The following is a 20385-nucleotide window of genomic DNA, read 5'->3' as shown; positions in this document are numbered from 1 at the left end:
AGCAATAGGGAGCCACAGATACTTCTTGAACTCTGGAATGGCATGATAGGGATTAGGAATATCAATCTGGCAGCTATGGGGAGGATGGATTAGAGGGAGGAAGAATGGACACCATAAAGAACAGTTAGGAGGATACTAGTGTAGTGATTTAGGCAAGAGATGATAACTGAGCTAGAGTAATTGTGCTTTGGGTGTAGAGAGGGGCTGCTATGAAGACAGAATCAACAAGTTTGGTAACAGAATAAAAGGGCAAGTGAGTGCAAAGAGTAAAGGGTGGCTCTTACCTTTTATAGAAACAGAAAAGATTGACTTTAGGGGGAAAGAAAATAACTACTTAAATCATTGGCTAACTGGAATAAGAGTCACTCAATCATATAACAAACATTTATTAAGTGCTGAATATGTGCCAGACACTGTGCAAGTCTTCAGGTTTCTTTATGAAGACTTTTTAGAGAATTAAGAGGCAAATTTAATTGGGAGGAATTTCTAGAAAAGATGACAGGCAAAAATAACACAGCTGCTTCCTTACCTCTTAGTGGGAGCTGTGATTTTTAAAAATCTACACATTTTAAACAAGTAAACTCATACTCTTTATATACCTTAAATATTGAAGAATGAAGAAAAGAAAGCAACTCTTCCCAAATGTGCCCCTTCCTGAAATGTGATGGGTAAGAATATGCAGGGGCCGATAGATCCTAATTGACATGCCCTCCTTGATTGATGCCCCACATAGTTGATGAGGATTGATAGTTTACCCTTTGCATCATTCTCAAGTCTTTTGCCTGTCTATCTAGGTATTTTCAGGCATTTTCCTGCTCAACCACAGGGCATTGATAAGGTCTGTTTCTTGGCTAATATTCTCCCTTCTAATTTATGACAATTTCTATATTCTGCATATGGTGTCATATGCTTTTTAAAAAATTCTCTTAGGGGAGACTTTTTTTTTTATGACTCCAGATTTGAGCTGACTATTTAAGAATTGTAGTTTCCCTGAGGCTGCGTGGCATCCTAATTTAGATGTTTGGCTCAAGGAATGACTCTCAGTTTCTTGGGACTTGAAGTCATTTGCCCATTCCTGTCAGGATGCCATTGCAGTTAACTTTCCCTGAGGCTGTACCCTCTTCTGAACACCAGTGATAACTTAGTAGGAAGACATTAAAATCTTGATCGTTTGCAAAGAGTATCTATATTATTGAGTAGTTTCACTCAATTGATTTTTACAGTCTACTAGACTGACTGATCTGCTCTTGGTCCTGAAGTTTGCCTCAAACACCTCATAGGCTTCCTTTTGGGGGAAGGGGTCCTGGTGGGTAGACAATGTTCTCCTTGTATGGTTACAATCAGTCGTTTGGAATTTGACTTTCACAAGGGAAGGAAGAAATTCCCACAAACCTTTTATAACTTCCTAGGATTAGGCTCCTTTTCTGATAATATATTTTCCCCCTCCCAAAATGAATACTGAAGCCCATGGCTATTTTGGAAGGTTATTATTTTTTCTTTTTTAAATATAGCAGATTTTCTGTTACTTTGTATGTGTGGGGATTTGAGGCAGGGTAAGAGTGGGAGGCATGGAAGCTTTATTTAAGAAATTTGACATTCACATGCTTGCTATTCTAGTTGGTGTGTGGCATCCTAATTTAGATATTCGACTCAAGGAGTGGCTCTCCATTTCTTGGGAATGGAAATCATTTGCCCATTTCTGTTATGAGACCATTGCAGTAAATGGGTAGAGTAGGGAAATCTTAATTTTTTTTAAGTCTCCTACTTGGGAGAGTCTGACTCATTGCTTATTTGAATTAATTCTTGCCACATATAAACATTATAACATAAAATCATTGTAACATAAAATCAGGAAGCAACCTAAGAGGCCATCTCATTTGAACTTCCCTTCTTTTGCTCTTGTGGAAACTGAACCTCAGAGATTAATGGATTTGGCCCAAGGTCAGGCCCAATTGTAAGTGGCATAGAGAGGACTAGAACTTGAATCTTTGATTTCAGATTCAGCCCTCTTTCTACTTTACCATGATGCCTAGCTAAAAAATATAGTAAGAACCCCAATGGTGGAGGAAGGGGGGAAAAAGGAGGGGAGGGAAAGCTGAAAGAGATGTGGCCAAACACAATAGCATATTGAAATCATCAAAGGCAAATTCACCTTACAAATGAATCCTCAGATCTAAAAGTGAGGTTTCTTTTCAAGTATGCTTAATCCCTTTATGTGTCCTAGGAGGCTAAGTGCATAGAGCCTAGGGCTTGGAATCAGGAGAACCTGAGTTCAAATCTGGTCTCAGATACTAGTTTTGTGACTGTGGGCAAATCACTTAGCTTTGTTTTCCTCAGTTTCCTCTTCTATAAAATGATCTGAAGAAGGAACTACTTCAGTATCTTTGCCAAGAAAACCCCAAATGCTGTCATGAAGAATCAAACATGAAGTCCTCTTTTAGTCTGGATTCGGAATCGTAAGTGTGTTCTAGTGGGAGCTTTTTTTCCTTTTTTGGGGCACTTAAAAAATAAAAACCGAGTCTGAAGATTTTTCCAGATAAGAATCTTGTGCTGATCAGCAGGCATATGGAGAGACATCTTAGTTCCCATCTGTACTTTTACAAGCATTGAAGAGGACTGCTTTGAAGACCTCTGATTGGCTCCTGAACAATGGGATTAGATCTTGTGCTAATTAATCTGTATCCAGGGTTTAAGGCAGCCTTTCCTATACAAGGTACTGTACTGTAGTCAACAAATACAAAGTAGTAATTTGTGTCCTTCTTTTGGGAAACTAGTGTGTTTCTTTCCTAGAGACCAACAGAAATAGTTCTTTATATGATTTTGTTGTTCATTTAAATCCATTCACCTTTTCCCTCACCCCTTGCAGGGGGCTATTCTTTTTTTTCCCTTCTATTGAGTAATTTTTATGAAGTTAATATAATAGCTCTGAATTTGCCTTTTGGAGGGAAAGGGAACAGATGCTTTATTAAGTACCTACTATGTGCCAGGTTCTGTGCTAAGTCCTTTACAAATATCTTCTCATTTGATATTTTGACTTATGACTTATTTGAAAGCCATCTGTGATGCCAGTCACCATAGATTTGCCCACAGATCCGATGGGGAAATGCCAAATTTTTTGCCTGTAGAATGAGGTAATCTTCTCATGCACCTGTCTGCAGCTTCTAGGCAGATTTTCTAAGAACACAGGGGATCTGGTTCATATCAATAGGATTGTGTGAATGAGTATGTGTTTGGGAGTTACAGAGATGGACAGAGATAAGGAGTCAGAAGGAGACAGGGATTCAAGAACAGAAACCAAATTAATATAAAAATAAAATAAATAAAAATAAAAGCCAACAGAATTTTTTTTATTTCTATTTATTTTATTTTAACATTAATATTTTAGAAATTAGAGTTCCAAATTCTTCTTTTCCTTATGGCCCTTCCGAAACCCATTGAGAAAGCAAAAAATATATCAGCTCTACTTGTGAAGTCATGAAAAACATATTTCCTTATTAGCCAGAACCTAATGTTAATCTGTAGTTTTCTAAGTCAATAAATATGCTACAAATATGTCTTTAGAAAGTATCTTCTAATATCCTTTCAAACAGTTCATGACGCTGTTAGTGCATGAGAATTTAAGAAAAGTAGCAAATATGACAGCCTTGATATAGCATCCATTTAACTAACTACTTACTGCTCCTTGCCTTTGGTTACAATATTTCTAGTTCATTGATCAGGGATCACTGAGTGGAGGAAAATTCACCTGTTCTTATTGGGAGGTAGCTGGGGACAGTGGGAAAAGTACCAGCCTATGTTCAAATCCTGACTCAGCCACTTGCCACCTATAGGACTCTGCAGTAGGTCAGGTCTTGGGGCTTCTATTTTTCTCAGCCATAAAATTCAGATATTAAACTAGATGCCCTCTAAGGACCTACCCAGCTCTAAATTTATATTTTGGATTCTAATTTTGGTACTGCTGCTTAGTTCGAGGGCCTAGCTTTATTCTTCTTATCTGTAAAATGAAGATAGACTGGGTGATCCAGAAGAATCTGTACGGATCTAAATTTGTATTTTAGATTCTAATTTTGGTTCTGCTACTTCCTAGTCTTATGGCCTTATGCAAGTTGTTCAACCTTTTTTGCTATCAGATTTCCCTCCTGTCAAATGAGGGAGTTGAATTTAGGTAATCTCTAAGTGATTCTGATAGATTTTGAAATTATCTGTCCAGTTAAGGGAGGGACACACACACACACACACACACACACACACACACACACACACACACACACACACACACACACACACCCCTCTGTATTATGGATGCCTAATATCTTCTAATTTGCCATAAGCAATGCTCCCCAACTGGTCAATCTTTATAGCCATCATTTGGAGAGGAAGCCAAAACTGAAATGAATGGATCCTTATATTTTCTCTGTAAGAAATATTTAACTTGTTGACTATAGATAAAACTTCTTATCAGTTTAGCCAAAAATGGGTCATAACAATGAAGAGCAGATAACATCAAATAATCAACAAACACAGAATAGTAATGGTGTTTAGAGAGCCAGGCCTGGAGTCAGGAGTAGCTGAGTTCAAATTTGGCCTCAGACATTTCCTAGCTTTGTGACCCTAGACAAGTTACTTAACCCCAATGCTTGAGCTTTTGCCTTTCTATATTAGAGTTGTTACCAGGAAATAAAGTAATAGATTTTTTTAAAGAAAGAAATTATTTTAATTCACATTTATTTTTTTTAAACCCTTAACTTCTGTGTATTGGCTCCTAGGTGGAAGAGTGGTAAGGGTGGGCAATGGGGGTCAAGTGACTTGCCCAGGGTCACACAGCTGGGAAGTGTCTGAGGCCGGATTTGAACCTGGGACCTCCCATCTCTAGGCCTGACTCTCAATCCACTGATCTATCCAGCTGCCCCCACATTTATTTTTAAAAACAAATATGTACCTCTTAGAATCTTTAAGTGACTTCCTATCCATAAAGCTCCTATAAAAATTGGCCAGCTCTGGAACTTTACTTATGGTGGAGAGCAGGAGAGATCTATGAAACTCTTACAAGGTTGAGCCTCGGAAAGAAACAAAACAAAGCAGAGATTTTACAGTGTTAATATCAAAAGATTTATTTGAGGTAGCATTAGTAATATTGCAATTGAAGTCTACAACATGACTTTTAGAAGAACAGATTTCTGTGTGTGGGCTTTTTCCTCTCTTTTTTTCTCTTCATATGGAATTGTTTTCTTTAGAAGCTTCTTTGTAAGAGTTGGTTCCATAATTGTCGTGGGCATTACAGAGATTAATTACATTTGGATGAGAAGAATGCCTTAATTTCACAAGGAGCTCCTTAATTCATTTTATTTAGATTCTTCAAATGGAAACTGACAGTGCTAGGGAATGGTGCATGATTACTATTTGTTTGACGGTGGTCAATTCACTTAACTTTGACCAACAGCCCTATGATCTTATCTGTGTTATTTGAGTATTGGCAAAGGGATGAGGTAAAGGGAGGGAAGGTAAAGGGTACCTTGTCCTTTTCTCCTGAAAGAATGTCTGGTTTTCCCCTGACTCTTAACACTGGAGATTCACCCCAAATTCAGAAAAAGCACTCAAGCAAGAACCAAGAGAGCTGGACTCTTGATCCAGTTTTGTCACTAACGATGTATAACTTAAGCAAAATCACTTCATCTTTCTGTTTTTTCCTCTGTAAAATGAAGGATACTTGGAACAGATGATTTCTAGACTCCCTTCACACTCAACATCTCTGATCCTACAGGGATGAAACAGTGAAGTCAGCATTAGACAGCCTGAGCTTGAGTCCCAGCCCTGGCCCTAGTCAAATGTAACATCTTGGTCAAGTCTTGTAACAGTCTAGATTTAACAGTCTATGATACTGCTTTAAGAAAAGCAGCAAACGTGATTCAGTGAAGTTCTTTTGGATTGTGGCTACTCCTTACCATTTAATTACATTATTGCTACTCTGTTGAGGGAGAACATAGAAAAGAGAATATTCCCTTGATCCCTTGGGAGGCAGTGTGGTACGGTGGAAAGAGTACCAGCTTTGAAGTCAGACATCCTGCATTTGAATCTTGGCTCAGCCACTTGCTACCTGTGTGGCTGTAGGCAAGTCACTTGACCTCTCAGGCCCCTGTTCCCCTGTTTTTCTTATCCATAATGATAGCTAACTTTTATATAATACTTACTATATGCCAGGCACTATGCAAAGCATTTAGAAATATTAGCTCATTTGATCCTCACAATGACTCCAAGAGTCATTATTATTATATGGAACCTGAGACAAACAGAAGTTAAGAGACTTGCCCAGGGTCACACAGCTAGAGAATGTCTGAGGTCACATTTGAACCCAGGTCTTCTTGACTCCAGGTCTAGCACTTTATCCACTGTACCAAGTAGCTGTCAATAAAATAGAAATATTGGACTAGATGAGTCCTAATGATCCTTTCAGCTCTAAATTTATGTTTTGGTTTCTAAGTTTAGCTCTACTGCTTCCTCGTTGTGTGTGATCATGGCCTTTGTTTCCTCATCTGTACAAGAGGATCCCTTCTTAGCCCTTACCTTCCATCATTTTCACGTAGCAGTTAAAAGCTTTATCCTTTGAAATCTCAGGGATTATGTAGCTCTCACACACCTTCTCACTGAATTTTCTATTAAATTTTGTGTAACTATTTTATTCCTTCATTACATGATTATTTATCTCTGTATCCATCACAGTGCTTAGCACATGATGTCTTCTGTGTCTAAAAAAGTTCCATTATTACATTATCTATAAAAATGCTGTTGACTTGGATGTTATGGGAGCGATTTCTGATTTTCTAGTACTTGGACAGTGTCAAATAAATGTTGAGTGGAGTGGTGTTTCAATGGGCATATTAAGGACAAAAGTTTAAGAATATCTTGAAGAACCAAACTCTGTCAATTGGCCTTATGCATTTGTACGTGCTGGAGATAAGAGGATGAAAAATGTTATTTCAAAATAAAATTATAATATTTGCTTATAATTATTTGTTATTTAAAGTGCATTTGTAGAGACAGGAGAAATTATGCACAAATTATGGTGTTAACTGATGAAACTGGACCTTGTAGTATATTCCCATTATCCTATTACAGTGCTTCACTTGATTTAAGACCAGAGTTCAAGTCTCCTCTTTGCTGCTAACTCAACTGTCACTTCATCTCTGCCTTAGTTTAATTATCTGTAAAGTGGAGATATGCAATACTAACTCTTACCTGCCACACAGGATTATTGTAAGAAAAGTACTTTGTAAGCCATAAAGATCTCTTTTGGGTAAAAGTCAATATTATTGATTATTATTTTTATTAATGATAAGGATGAGAATGACAATGTTATGTTTGATACTGTGTGCTTGCCAAGTAATCTTAACTTTATCTTCCATTTTTAAATTAAGGAAATATTCATGGTCTAAGAAATAATTCCCCTTAAACTTGGAGCTCAGAATCTGAAATTCTTTTTTAGCAGAATTATTTTCCCCTTCTCACCAGGTGTTCTCCATTATTCATATAGGGGAATAGCATTTTAGGAATTTTTAGAGAGAGAACTAATGCTATCCTAACTATTAAATGACTTTAATATTTCTAAATCAATTTCCTTGGCCTTTAAACATGCTACATATATTGAACATACAGAATGTAGAGTTCTGCTTGCCTTTCCTGAATGAGATTATCTTGGCCTCCATGGGGGGGCCATTGGGGCAGAGCCTCCATTTTCCAAGATATCCCCTTATCATCTTACCCTCAGTCTCGGACTACCACAGTGGGATATTTTTTTTAAATATAAATTATGACTGGTTTCTCTTGAACTTATATGAAAATGTAGAGAATCTAATGTAGGAATGGTATCTTAACCCTTTCATCTCAATGGACATGTTAGTACAAATAAATCACTCAGATTGTTTAGAATGCATCAAGTAGGGGAAAATCCTGAAGAAGTGGGAATCAAGACATTAAAGCTTTGATGAAGAAATGGAGTTGAGAAGTTTTTTAACATGGGACCCTGACTGGGTAGGTCAGCTTTAAAGGAGATGACGATGCCACAATAGGGAACTCTTAGGAGGGGAACCTGAAGGGATCCTGCAGAAGGACATCATATTACTTGTTACCAATGGTCTGGTGACAATGAAGAAAATTCAGAAGTAAAGGGGGGAAAGATTTTGCCTTCTCAGTTCATTTCAAGGCCAACCTTGACTTTATTTAATTTGTGGGGAAATGATGACATGGACAAGTGAAAAATCAGAATCATTCTATTGGTGTTTCCATATAAAGAAAGAGAAAGAGATGAAGTGAGCTCGAGTGTTTAAAAGAAAGAAAGTTTTAACAAACTCCTAAAATCAGCGGTCACACTAATAAGTCTCCTTGCTATTAAGCCATATGTTGGTAGGTGTTTGGGGGCATGTGTATAGAATTTTTTCTCTTCAAATTAAGAGTAACTGAAAAATTCTCTTGAAGAGTTATAAGGAAGATTCTGCCTCAGAATGTAACTTTGTTATGTTGGTGGGTGAGCTCGATGGAAGAGGAGAGGCACAGTGAGGGTAGAGAAGGGGGAGGAGGAGTTGTAAACCATCAGAAAGACCTAATTAAAGCAAAGCCAAGGGAATTGAATTCAAAGTTTGTATTGCACATGTGAACTAATCTTGGTACAATGGCTTCTCTGGAAGACTGTGTAAGGTTACCATTCATGCTCTGTCCCATCAAGCAAATTCTTACCCTAATAAGAAGCAAAATGCAGAAATCTTTCAAGCAATCCATTCCAGGCCCTCCACACACTTCTTACCCACTAAGCCATTAGAATTAAAAAAAAAATACAGGATAATATCCTCCCCCGCCCTCACCCCCAAGACTGTGATGGGTAGTCATGAAATATCATTAGTATCTATGCCCCAAGCACCAACTTTATCAAGGTTTTGCTTAGGTTAAAAGAGACAGCGAAATGTTTTAAGACCTAACCAAGTGCAGAATAAATTCAGTGTGTACTCATTCATTGTAGTGAGATTTGAAGTGCTATGAATCACAGAATATAAAGAAAACACCCCCAAACTATGCACTTTCTAGGCTGTCGTGAAGAAAACAGGCTGCAGGCCCTGCCTGTCCGGGCTTGAAAGCCCCCAGTGTCTAAAGTGAGGGATGTGCTTTCAGGTCCTGAAACACCAGCAGCAGGTCTTAACGGAGCAGAAGACAAAGGCTTGGGGTGCTGAGCTCAGGGATGGGATTGCTAAGAGAACCAGAATAGAACTCCCTTTGGTTTAAAAACAAAAATCAAAGTGAAGAGACTAAAAGGGTAGTTCAGAACACTCAAACCACACGGGCCAGACATTTTACCTGTAGTCCAGCGCTTAGATATCTCAGTAATCTATAAGTTTCTATAGTGAAAGGACCCAAGTGTTCAGTGGATAGAACATTGGGCTTGGAGTCAGGGAGATTTGAATTCAAACCCAACTTCAGACACTTATTTAGCCTGGCCAGGTCATTAATGCTATTGCCTCATTTTCCTCCTCTGTGAAAATGGGGATAATAATAATACTTTTCAGGGTTGTTGTGAGGATCAAATGAGATAATATTTATAAAGTGCATGTCTGTTTCTTTCTTTCCTTCCTACACATAGGATCTCTCTCTTTGCTGTTAAAATATATGAACATTTATATCTCCGTGCAGTGCTTTAGTTATTTATTCATTGGGATCTGGATCAATTCAAAGTAGAAATCCCACTGGTCTGGGTATGACTTCAAAGCCATATGGTTTTGGCTCATGTCGTCAGATCAGAATAAAGCAATAGCTTTTCCTTCCATCAGTGGAATTTTAGATTTTAATTGTGATTGCTCTTTGGGCACATGAAGGCTGGTCAGGGGTAAACTGGGCTTTCCTCATACATTGTTGTTCAGATGTGAAAGGGGTGGGGGTGGGGGGGGAGATAAAATAAAAGTACTTTGGGCCTGTTTGCTTGAGCCCTTCCAACAGGAGCAGAGTAACCGGTCTTAGACAAGTTGCCTTTGTTTACTAAGACTGACTGAGTGACAGGCTGTGCCCAGTGGGTTTGCATTGGTGTTCAGGGACTTATTGTGTTTGATGTGGGAAGGCTAGGCTTGACCCCCTTTGCTTCTTCCTGCCAGAGCTTTGGTTTCTGATTTGAATCGAAACCCTCGGGCCAGTTTTAGCCCAGCCAAGAAGCACCTTGCAAGTTGAACCTTATCTAATTATGTGATGTGTATAAACGCTGGACACATAAATCTTAGTCACTGGAACAGCTAGTTTTTGAAGATTCTCTGGTCCAGTGAAAGACAAAGCAAATGGGGGAAGAGATTGGTCTCCCAGCACTTTTATCGTGAGGGCTGCACACATCATAAAGTTTGAGTTCATTAGAGGAAATTCCATAAACAACCATGGTTAATAAGAGTAAAGTTACGATGTCTTCCTTGCACTAGCGCTAAATTCTCTTTCCGCTTACCATGACCAGTGTGTGATTAACGAAATACCAACAGGATGTGCATGAGAGAGGAACAGGCTTTGAATGGAAACCCACACTGTTGCCTGCCTGGTGCATGAGTAATGCTGGGATGACTGTGGCTAGGTCTATGCGGAACCACTGAATCAAATCGTTTTTGTTCAGGATTTCTTTATCAGGTGGCTTCAGTGCACTCTGGTGCATGGGTAGCAGCAGTGTTGCCAAAATGATGGGAAGCAGCTGGTTGACATGTTTTGCAGTTGGTATTTTTGGTTATATAGACATAACCTAAGAGGCAGTCTTAAAAAGGAGGAAAAGAAACAAAAATGAATTATGCAAAAAAATAAAAAGGATTACTGTCATTCTTTTTGTTCTCTGATCTTGTAGAATTAACTGGGCTTTTCAAAATCCATTTATTTTTGCCTTTTCTTTGAAGCTTTGGAAGCTAATGATGCTAACAGGATTGCCAGGTTGTCTTCAATATTTGACTATCTTGGCTTGTGTTTTATCTGAGAAATCAGAAATGCTGTTATAGATGTGTTCTATTATGACTGCTTGTGTCCCTCCTTCCCTCCTCCATTTCTGTCATTCCTTCCTCCCTCTTTCCCTCTCTTCCTTCCTTCCTTCCTTCCTTCCTTCCTTCCTTCCTTCCTTCCTTCCTTCCTTCCTTCCTTCCTCTAGGTATTTCATGTTTCAAAAATTGTTGAGGTGGGTTGGTGGTTCAAGTGTATTTCTCTACCTAAAAACCATTAAAATTTACTCTGTTCATAGACATGGAGAGGGAGGAAGGGAAAGAGGGGAAAAAGGGGGAGATGAGGAAAAAGGTGGGCAGATAGAGACAGAGAGAATGGAAACGACTTTGTGTAAAGGCAGGAAATTTTCTGACTGAAGAATTTCCTTAGAGTTGCCAGTGCCAGTTGTAGTTGCCAGTGCCTTGGTGGTTGTCCTATGAGTGAAAATGTTGTCAGGTCTGAGACAGTGATACTGGTCAGCCTTTATAAGTCTGCTCATTTCATACCTGGGGCCAAACTCTAGGCATTCTTCCCAATCAGGAAGATGACCTATGTGTTACTGCTCTAATCATGATATAAATGTCTGGTGTTTTTCCTCCATAGCCTGCAAGATTGGATACTATAAGGCCCTTTCCACTGATACTGCCTGTGCCAAGTGCCCACCCCACAGCTACTCCGTCTGGGAGGGAGCCACCTCCTGCACCTGTGACCGAGGCTATTTTCGAGCAGAGGATGATGCAGCTTCCATGCCCTGCACTCGTAAGTTGAATGCTTCTCTTCTAGAGCCATTCCAACTCTCTTCCTGCCCCACCTCAATCATGCTCACAGAAGAGGGGGTGAAGTGGGGAACAAACAACTCCCTTTGAGAAGCTAGTCAAGCAGAGCCAGTAGTTGGCGTTCATCTTCCTGTCCTCATTGATGATAGAGAGGGGCCGTACTGGGCAATACCAGGTCTTCTCTCAGCACAGTTGTCTGGCAGTGGGCAAATTAGATCAGCAAGATCTCTCCCCATTTGTGTTCCCTCCTCCCCATCAATAATAGCAGGATAACGGCCAATGGAAATTAGAGGGTCTGGTTTACTGTTCTGGTTTCATTTCAAATGCATATCCTGCCAACAAAACACTTTGTGGAGGGAGCTTCAGTTGAGCTTTTCGTGGGCATCTGACAGTGTAATTAGGGCTGAAGATTTGAATTTATAAACTGCTTTACCATTCCATCTAGAATGCTCAGTAATCTTGACAGCTGAGGAAGAAACACGTATAGGGCAAGGTTATGTGAATGGGATTATATATGTGAGTGTCCTAGTAGCCCTTTGAAGGAAAAGAACAATGCAAATCCGAGTGAGAATCCTGGCAATTATTATTGGGACCATCGTTATTAAAGTATAGCCTACCTCTCTGATCATACATTTATGCTATGCCAGTAGATAGTGAGGAATGAAGAAATCTCTACTGTGGGTAGGGGCAGAGTGCCTCTGTCTATGTGTGCTCAGCCTTGCATAAACCCAGACAGAACATATTATAGAATAAAGCCTTTTAGTTTATTACCTCTGTAATGTGACAATTCTGCTCCCCAGCTATGGTATACTCTTACCTTGCCCAACCCTTCCCTATTAAAGGAAATCATAACTATGGATATTTTGGTAGTTGGGAGTCTTTTCTGGACTCTCCTAAGAAGCTGCTCTACCATTGAGGACATTCTCCGAGACAATTGGGTACACATTTGGAGAACTGAGAAGCAGAATGTAGGAGCCCCAAAAACCAACCATTCAGGATACAAATGAGTTAACTCTGAATGCTTAGCTTGGCTCTGAAATTTTCTTTATTTCATGAAGTTCTTCCAGAATAGAAATGAATTAGAATCAACCTTAACATGGTTGTTATGGCCTAGGGAGGATGCCAGGGCCCTCTCTGATCTAAATCAACCTCAAGTGCCAAATGACTAATCAATGCCAGTTTTAGACAAAATTATGAAGTAGCTAACTTGCCTCCAGACATTCCCATATCTTTTTCCTAGTTCTGGGTACCCCTCCTGCTATATCAATTGTCCAGATTCTGCACAATCTGTGGAAAGATAGCAGAATTGGACCTCACTCTCCAAATTCTCATACCATTCCCACTTAGACATTCTACTTTGGCCTTACCTCAATGACTAAGGCTCAGTATTCCAATGTGTTCTCTTTCCCTACTTTCTCTCTATCAAACTCTTTCTTTTCAGTTTCTCATTCACTGGGCTTTGGTAATAAAGACTTGCTAATCTTTGATGAATTAATTTTCCTTTTCTTTTCCATACCATTTCCTTTCCTTTGTGATACCATTCTAGGAGATATAGTTTTTTAAACCCTTAACTTCTGTGTATTGGCTCCTAGGTGGAAGAGTGGTAAGGGTGGGCAATGGGGGTCAAGTGACTTGCCCAGGGTCACACAGCTGGGAAGTGTCTGAGGCCGGATTATTATAGGAGATATTTATAATTCAACATAACTTAGAACCAGAGGAATCGCTTATATAAATAATAGGAGTTAAAACAAAGCAAAACAATTTAAGTTTTTCAAAGTCCTCATCATATAGAAAACCCTTCTTCCTCTCAATCCTGCATACATAATTCCAGCCTTGTCTTGAGCTCCACTGCACCATTAGCCCTATAGAATTCATTGTTTTGTGAGAGAATGGGGTCATATTTCCTTTTTCCACACTTTTACCCCTGTGTTTCTTGAATCTCCTGACCAGTTTAGAGAATGATCGATCATATGCAAGTCATTGGATCATGGCACTTTGATTCATCATCTGTGAAGTGATGAACCTTTTCAGTAGCCAATTGTCCCAACCACAAGAACAATGGAAACATTCAGTTCAAACAATATTCATCTGACATCTATATATGATACATTGAAGAGGTGCTTAGCAGAGCCTATCAAAATTATTTTGGGGACAATTATCATCCAATTTCTCAAGTGGATACAAGTGAGAAAAGAAAAATCATCACTGTTTTTGTGATTTCAAAGGTCAGTTCAGGCTTTGGAATATGGCTGGACCACCTCCACCACCACCACCAAAATAAGAGTAGAAGCATCTCTAGCCACTAAATAGAATAAAAGGTGTGTTTCACCATGCAAAGAAAGATTGAGCTTGCTTATTTCCCCATTATTGCAAGATTTATGTTGATAAATGAGCTAGATTTAATTCCTTTTTCTTGTTAATCCCTCTTCCTGGGAGAAATCTCCCTGGTCTTGATTCTAAATTTAGTGAAGCTGGGGCTTTGTTCATATGTCAGTTCATGCCTCAGAATCTGCTGACTGGGAAGCATGTCCCTGCTGCAGTTGTTAAGCCAAGATCTTTGTCCATGGACTGGAGTGGACACAGGAAGTCTGTCTGATTTGACTCCCCTCTACAACCTCACTCACTCTGGCTTGATGGTTAATTTTATAGATCTTTTCATCCAAGGGTATTTAAGTATTTGGCAAATATCATCTAATTAAAGCTCTTAGAATTTTCTATAATATTGGGAAGATGTGGACTCAATTTACAAATTGGGAAACTCATATAACAGAGTATTATCAATAGTAAACTTGGAAGTTAGTGGCAGAATAAAAAATGGAAGACAGATCTTCATCCTTCAACTTTAGGTTTTAGATTTTCCTTCTAAGATACTCTCTTTACTTCTTCTCTTACTTACCTTCCCTTGCTTTATCTCACTTCATTTCACTCTTTTATATATATCTCTATCTCGATCTCTTATCTCTCACTGTCTATCTCAATCTCTCACTTTTCTACTTATATCTATGATCTATCTTTACCTCTCTTCATCTCTCATCCATCACTATATCTATCTACGATCTATCTTTACCTCTCTTCATCTCTCATCCATCACTATATCTATCTCTTATCTATCTCCATCTATCACCTATCTCTCAATCCTCCTCTCTCTCTCTCTATCATCTCTCCACCTATCTCAATCTATCGAGCTCTTGTTATCATCATCAGTTTATCTAAGATTGGGTCTCCCCATTTCTCCCCTTGGTTCAACCTCAGGACAGATTGGTACAAGAACTTTGATCTGCTCTGTTTCTGACCTGGACCAGTCTGCTCTTCTTTAGGTAGCCTGGTTCCCTTCCTCATCTCCAGCTCCCTGGAGCTTACTAAATTGGTGCCAGATTTAATACCAGACTTAATTATTCTAAGGCTAGTTCTCTATCCACTATTCCCTCTACCTTTCTCCTACTCTAGTATTCTTCCTGAATGAAGTTTCCCACTCATGGTTCTTCCTAATGATTATTAAAATCATAGATACCTAAAGCATAGAGAAGACATATTTTGTATTGTGTTTTGAAAATCCTTACCTTCTGTCTTAGAATCAATAATAAATAATATAATTATTATAATAAATTTTGGTTCTAAGTCAGAAGAGAGGGAAGAGCTAGGCAATATTAGGATTAAGTAATTTGTCCGGAATCACATAGCTAGAAAGTGTCTGAGGTAAGATATGAACCCAGGTCCTCCACTCCATGCCTGGCTCTCTGTCCGCTGTGCTACTTAGCTGCCCCTACATTGTGTATTGAAGTGAATACTTGTCTGAGAGTCAGGAAAACTTGGGTCCAACTTTTGCCATTGACATATACCAGTTGTGTGAACCTGAGCAAGTCATTTAACCCCTTTGTCCCAGGAAGTTCTCCAAGTCTAGATGTTGTAGGTCAGGTGCTGAATGATCTGTATTATTATTAGAGGGAGTCCCCTTACTCAGAGCTCCAGACATCAGTGAAATCACATTTATGTACCATTCCTCTCCCCCTGAAAAAGAATTTTAGAACTTTTTAGGAATTTTAGAAGTAATTTCCATTAATCTTCATGTTTTACAGATGAGGAAACTGAGGCTTAGGGAAATGATCTAATCAATCCAGCTAAGTCCTTCGGTTAGTTAGTGGCAGAAGAGGATCATAGCCGATGTCTGTTGTCTCACAAGCCACTGTCCTTTCCACGGCCCTATCCTGTCTCCTTTGTCAGTCTCTCTTGACAGGCTATGGAGATATGGAGGGGAGCTTAAGCATCTAGGGATCTTTTCAAACTGATTTCAGACTCTAATCAGTTCTTCCCAGTTGGTTAAGCCAGGTGACAAACCCAATTCCCTTGTGCTGACAGCCATGGTAATCAGGCCCCCTTCTTTGTTCATTATGCTCTCTTTAACCTCGGCATTCTTATTCAGCCCTGCATTTAGTGAGCACTCATTGTGACGGCACACTAATGAAGAAATAAAACACACTAGCAGAGACCCATTCTTCTAGCGAAAGATAGACTCTGCTCCACTGGCTTGTAAAATCAGGTTTTTGTTCACTAGCAGAACTATTAGACCAGGTGAATAAAGTAGCATTGGCTAATTTAGAAGGAAACACCTGGGATGGGCTAAAGTTCACTCCTTCCATCCTCTACCTTAGGGAATTGTGAGAAGAATTTTATCTTCTTGGGACTTGGGGTAAAAAATGCTGTCTTTTGACTTTTGATTTGGTTAACGCTGCGTTGACTTAATGACATTGATCCATGGCTGGTTCTGAGATGCTTCAGTGTGTTCTCATGCATGAGAGGACTTTCTTGGATAGTCTCAAGAAAATGAAAGATTATTATTTTGGGAGGAGAGGATAGCTGCTGTTCTGATTGAAAGCCAGTGGAGGAAATGAGTTCCTTTCTACTTTCAGTAATGTGATGATTATAATTCTTTCTCTTTCCTGGTCTGGAAGAAGTTAATGGATATAGTCTATATGGCAATTCTTTGGTGACTTTAGAAGGACTTTCCAAATTTTCTTTCCACTCTTCCATAATGGAAAATGTATGTTTCCTTTCTGAAGACTTGAATATTCACTATAGTTTGGGAAAACAACAACAACAACAGCAAATTGAATCCTTTCATTTAATGGATGATGAGAAAATACCTAAAGCTGAACAAAAAGATCCATCAAGGTATATAAGGACTTTTGGAGGATTTTCCTTACATGCAGGAAAATGACCACCACGTGGGTAGTAGGGCAGTCTAAGACTGAATGGGGATCTTGATTTCATCATTAATTTCCTAGAAGTATTTGAGACTGTCAATGAAATGGATGTCCTTGCAACTCTCCTCAGTCTCTCCTTTTTTTCACCTTATATTTGCCTTGTTCTTCTAAGTCAGGATTGCAGACTAGAAATCTTATCATGCGGTGAAAATGTCACCTACATGCTTGTGCATGAAACCTCAGGATTGACTTATCACACATCTACCTGAGCACAGACTGTGAGAGAACAATCTCTTCCTCCCTCCCATCCTCTATCCCGCCTCTGGAAGCAGAGACAATGTTATATTAATGTAACGTTCAACCTCTCATTACATTTCAATTTTTGCTCAAAAGATGACTTGTCAAGAGGTGAATGCTTGCAGGCAGTTTTTTATGTGATTGGGAAGTAGACTTTTTTTTTTTTTATCATTTTTGCTAACCTTACCTTTGAGCTTGGTTACTCTTACTTTGATGGATCAGTGACCCCATCTCTGTGGGACCTCCCCGACCAGGGCAGATTGGTACCCAGAGTTCCTCATGCTGTGTAAATCCTGTCGCTGTCTTTCTATAAATCGCACACTGAGAATCAACCCAATGCATAGAAACTTTTAAGTTTTTTATTTTATTTTGCTATTTTTATAGAGTAGTGAAGTCACTGGACTGTCCATCAGTATTCTTCTCTTCTCTGCATAAGGACTATTTTTGTGGAGTTCAGTTTAAAAATAATATTTTAAAACTTTTTAAAAAAAATTTAAAACCTATTCTAGTACTCTTTGGCACTCTTTATTTAACTTGTCTGATAGAACTTAGTAGAGCATTGTGCTTGGGGGTACTATATAAACGAGAGCTTATGATTTTAGATCGCCAAGTGAAGGGTCTTCATGAATCTGTCTCCAAGTCAGTGGCTTTAAATAATCAAGTCAGCTGTGCCAAACAAACAAAGAGTGATAGATTGATATTTAGACATGGCCTGAAATATTCCGAAAAATGAAGCTTTTAAATGGGAAGAGCTTGGTTCCAATGAGGGCAAATCTACCACAATGTATGACGAAAGGGCCCAGTTGAAAAAGATCTCTGCAGTTTTAGGTTAACAAGAAATTGAAATGGTCCTACTTCAGACAACAAATGTCACTTAGTTTGTCTTTACATTCGCCTTTTCTAATTGAATTTAGTGCACTGCTGTATTTCCTCCAGAAAGTATATTGTTTTTAAATTACCATTTCAGTCCTATTACTCAAAGCCTTTGCTTCTAATGCTTTCTGACAGTTATCAACATAATGAACCATAATGAAATGATGAGCAATCTTCGGTGGAAACCCAATGTGAATTCCACTGGTGCTGTGTGACTGTGTTGTTAAAATTTGAATGCAAATTAAAATAACATCGTCCTTACTTGTTTCCAAGGTCAAAGTGAAGTTTTTTGGAAAATAGATTTTTTTAAATGCTTTAATTTTAGTTGACTTAAATTTATTTTTCGACTAGTCCTTGACTGTATACCCCATAAAATACTTTAAATATCTCCCCCACCCCAAAGTGTTATACTTGTAATAGTCTGGCTAAGGGGGTTGAGAAAAGTATGTGTAAACAGTCTTTAGTATTCAAGTTACCAAATAAGAGATAGCATTTAGCTTTTCATAAGCCATGAGTGTGAATTTAGAATTGGAAGGAACTTTAGCAATCATCCAGTCTAACATCCTTATTTTACAACTGAATAAACTGGGGCTCAGAGAGGTTAAATGAACCAAAATTTGAATCCAGAGCAGCAAAAACAGGATTTGAATTTAGGTCTTTAATTTCAAGTCCAACTCTTTCCACTGCACCACCTTTGTCAAATCAAAGCATAAATTTAGAGGGAAACAGAACAATGAAGGGTCATTTAGTCCAGACATTTCAAGTACATAGTCCTGGCCACACGTAGCCAATGACACTCGCATTACAGTCTGAACCAAATTGAAATGTAATTGGAAAATATTTAGCAACACTTATAAAAGAACAACATAGATAATATTACTTTTTAAAATTGTCAATGTGCAGCCTAAAGGGATCCTCAGGTATAAATGAGTGATTCCTATTTTGCTTTGAATTTGACTTTACTAATCTAGTCCAATCCTATTAGCTTGTTCAAAATCATACCAATAGAAAATGGCAAAGGCAAGAATCAAATCCACGTCTTCCTAACTGCAGGCCCCGCACTCTTATCTATTGTGCCACCTACCTGCTCTATTAAGTGATTATGAGATGCTAAAATAAAATTTTTATTGTTTTTATCATGAACAATTTACTACTTAATTTAAAAAATTTGATTAATGTCTCATCAAAAGCTAATGCCATTCTCAATTCCAAAATGAATTATCTAAGGAAGTCTCTGGAATAAGAAATAGATAGTATGGTGAATTAGGAGTCAGGAAGAGCTGCTTTGTAATATTCCCTGTATGTTCTTGATAAGTCATGCAGCTTCTCTGAGGCCTTAGTTACTTCATCTGTATAATGGGTTTGATGATGCCTAATTTTTTTTCCTCCCAGAATTATCATGAGGCCCAAATGATATCATGCTTGCTAAATGCATTGAAAACATTAAAAGCTCTGTGTAAATCTGTTATTATTATTGTTTTCTTTTCCACTGAGAGCACATGGGGGAGTCTTTGCCCTGGCAGAGGAAAGTGTGAAAAGTACTGCCATGATTTAGGGCTAATATGAAATAATCAATATCCATTTTATTCTATAACTGAGGAATTAAATTTCGATCAAAGTAAGTTACCACTTTCCTATTTCAATATAATTTTGCATGGTCCCTAAGAGCTTCCTAGTTATTTGCTTATGAATGATACTCTGAAGAAGAGCTGATCAACATCTTTGCTTTCAGGACCTGTGTTGGTTTTTCTCAGTGGATTGACTATTGCTTTATTTGGGACCTGGCAGCAATGGTAAAGGGAGGGAACTGGAGAGATGCAGAAGACAAAACTATCTTCTCTCTTCTCACATAGGATAAAGGAGGGAATAGAATAAGCATTTATTATGGGCCCACTAGGTGCCAAGTGTATGCCAAGCTCTTTAAAATATTATTTCAGGGATCCAGGCCTAGAGACTGATCCTGGGTTCAAATTGGGCCTCAGACACTTTACTTCCTAGTTATGTGACCTTGGGTGAGTCACTTTAACCCCCATCCCCTAGCCCTTATATTTCTTCTGCCTTAGAACCAATACACAGTATTAATTCCAAGATGGAAGGTCAAGGTATAATATATATACATATATATTATCTCACTTGATCCCAGTTTCCAAGACTAGGAGGGAAAAAATCTTTGAAAGAAAAACATTATTTCCTTCTAACAAATTGAGAGCCATATAGAGAAGCTGAAAACTGGTTCTGATCTGAGGAATAAGGTCACATTTATTTAG

The 20385-nt window shown here is 38.6% G+C and overlaps 1 protein-coding gene across 1 annotated transcript in view; it reads left to right on the top strand.

Moving 5' to 3' along the window:
- EPHA4 (EPH receptor A4) overlaps positions 1–20385 on the top strand; it is a 160552-nt gene that overhangs the window by 60425 nt on the left and 79742 nt on the right. Inside the window, exon 4 of the mRNA XM_044670784.1 lies at positions 11575–11730. Coding sequence (XP_044526719.1) covers positions 11575–11730 — 156 coding nt within the window. The remainder of the gene's footprint in view (positions 1–11574; positions 11731–20385) is intronic.

The sequence above is a fragment of the Gracilinanus agilis genome, chromosome 3 (genome assembly GCF_016433145.1).
Source record: "Gracilinanus agilis isolate LMUSP501 chromosome 3, AgileGrace, whole genome shotgun sequence".
In the NCBI taxonomy this organism is placed as follows: domain Eukaryota; kingdom Metazoa; phylum Chordata; class Mammalia; order Didelphimorphia; family Didelphidae; genus Gracilinanus; species Gracilinanus agilis.
The sequence above is the reverse complement of the archived record's forward strand: the minus strand, read 5'-3'. Positions and strand labels throughout refer to the sequence as shown.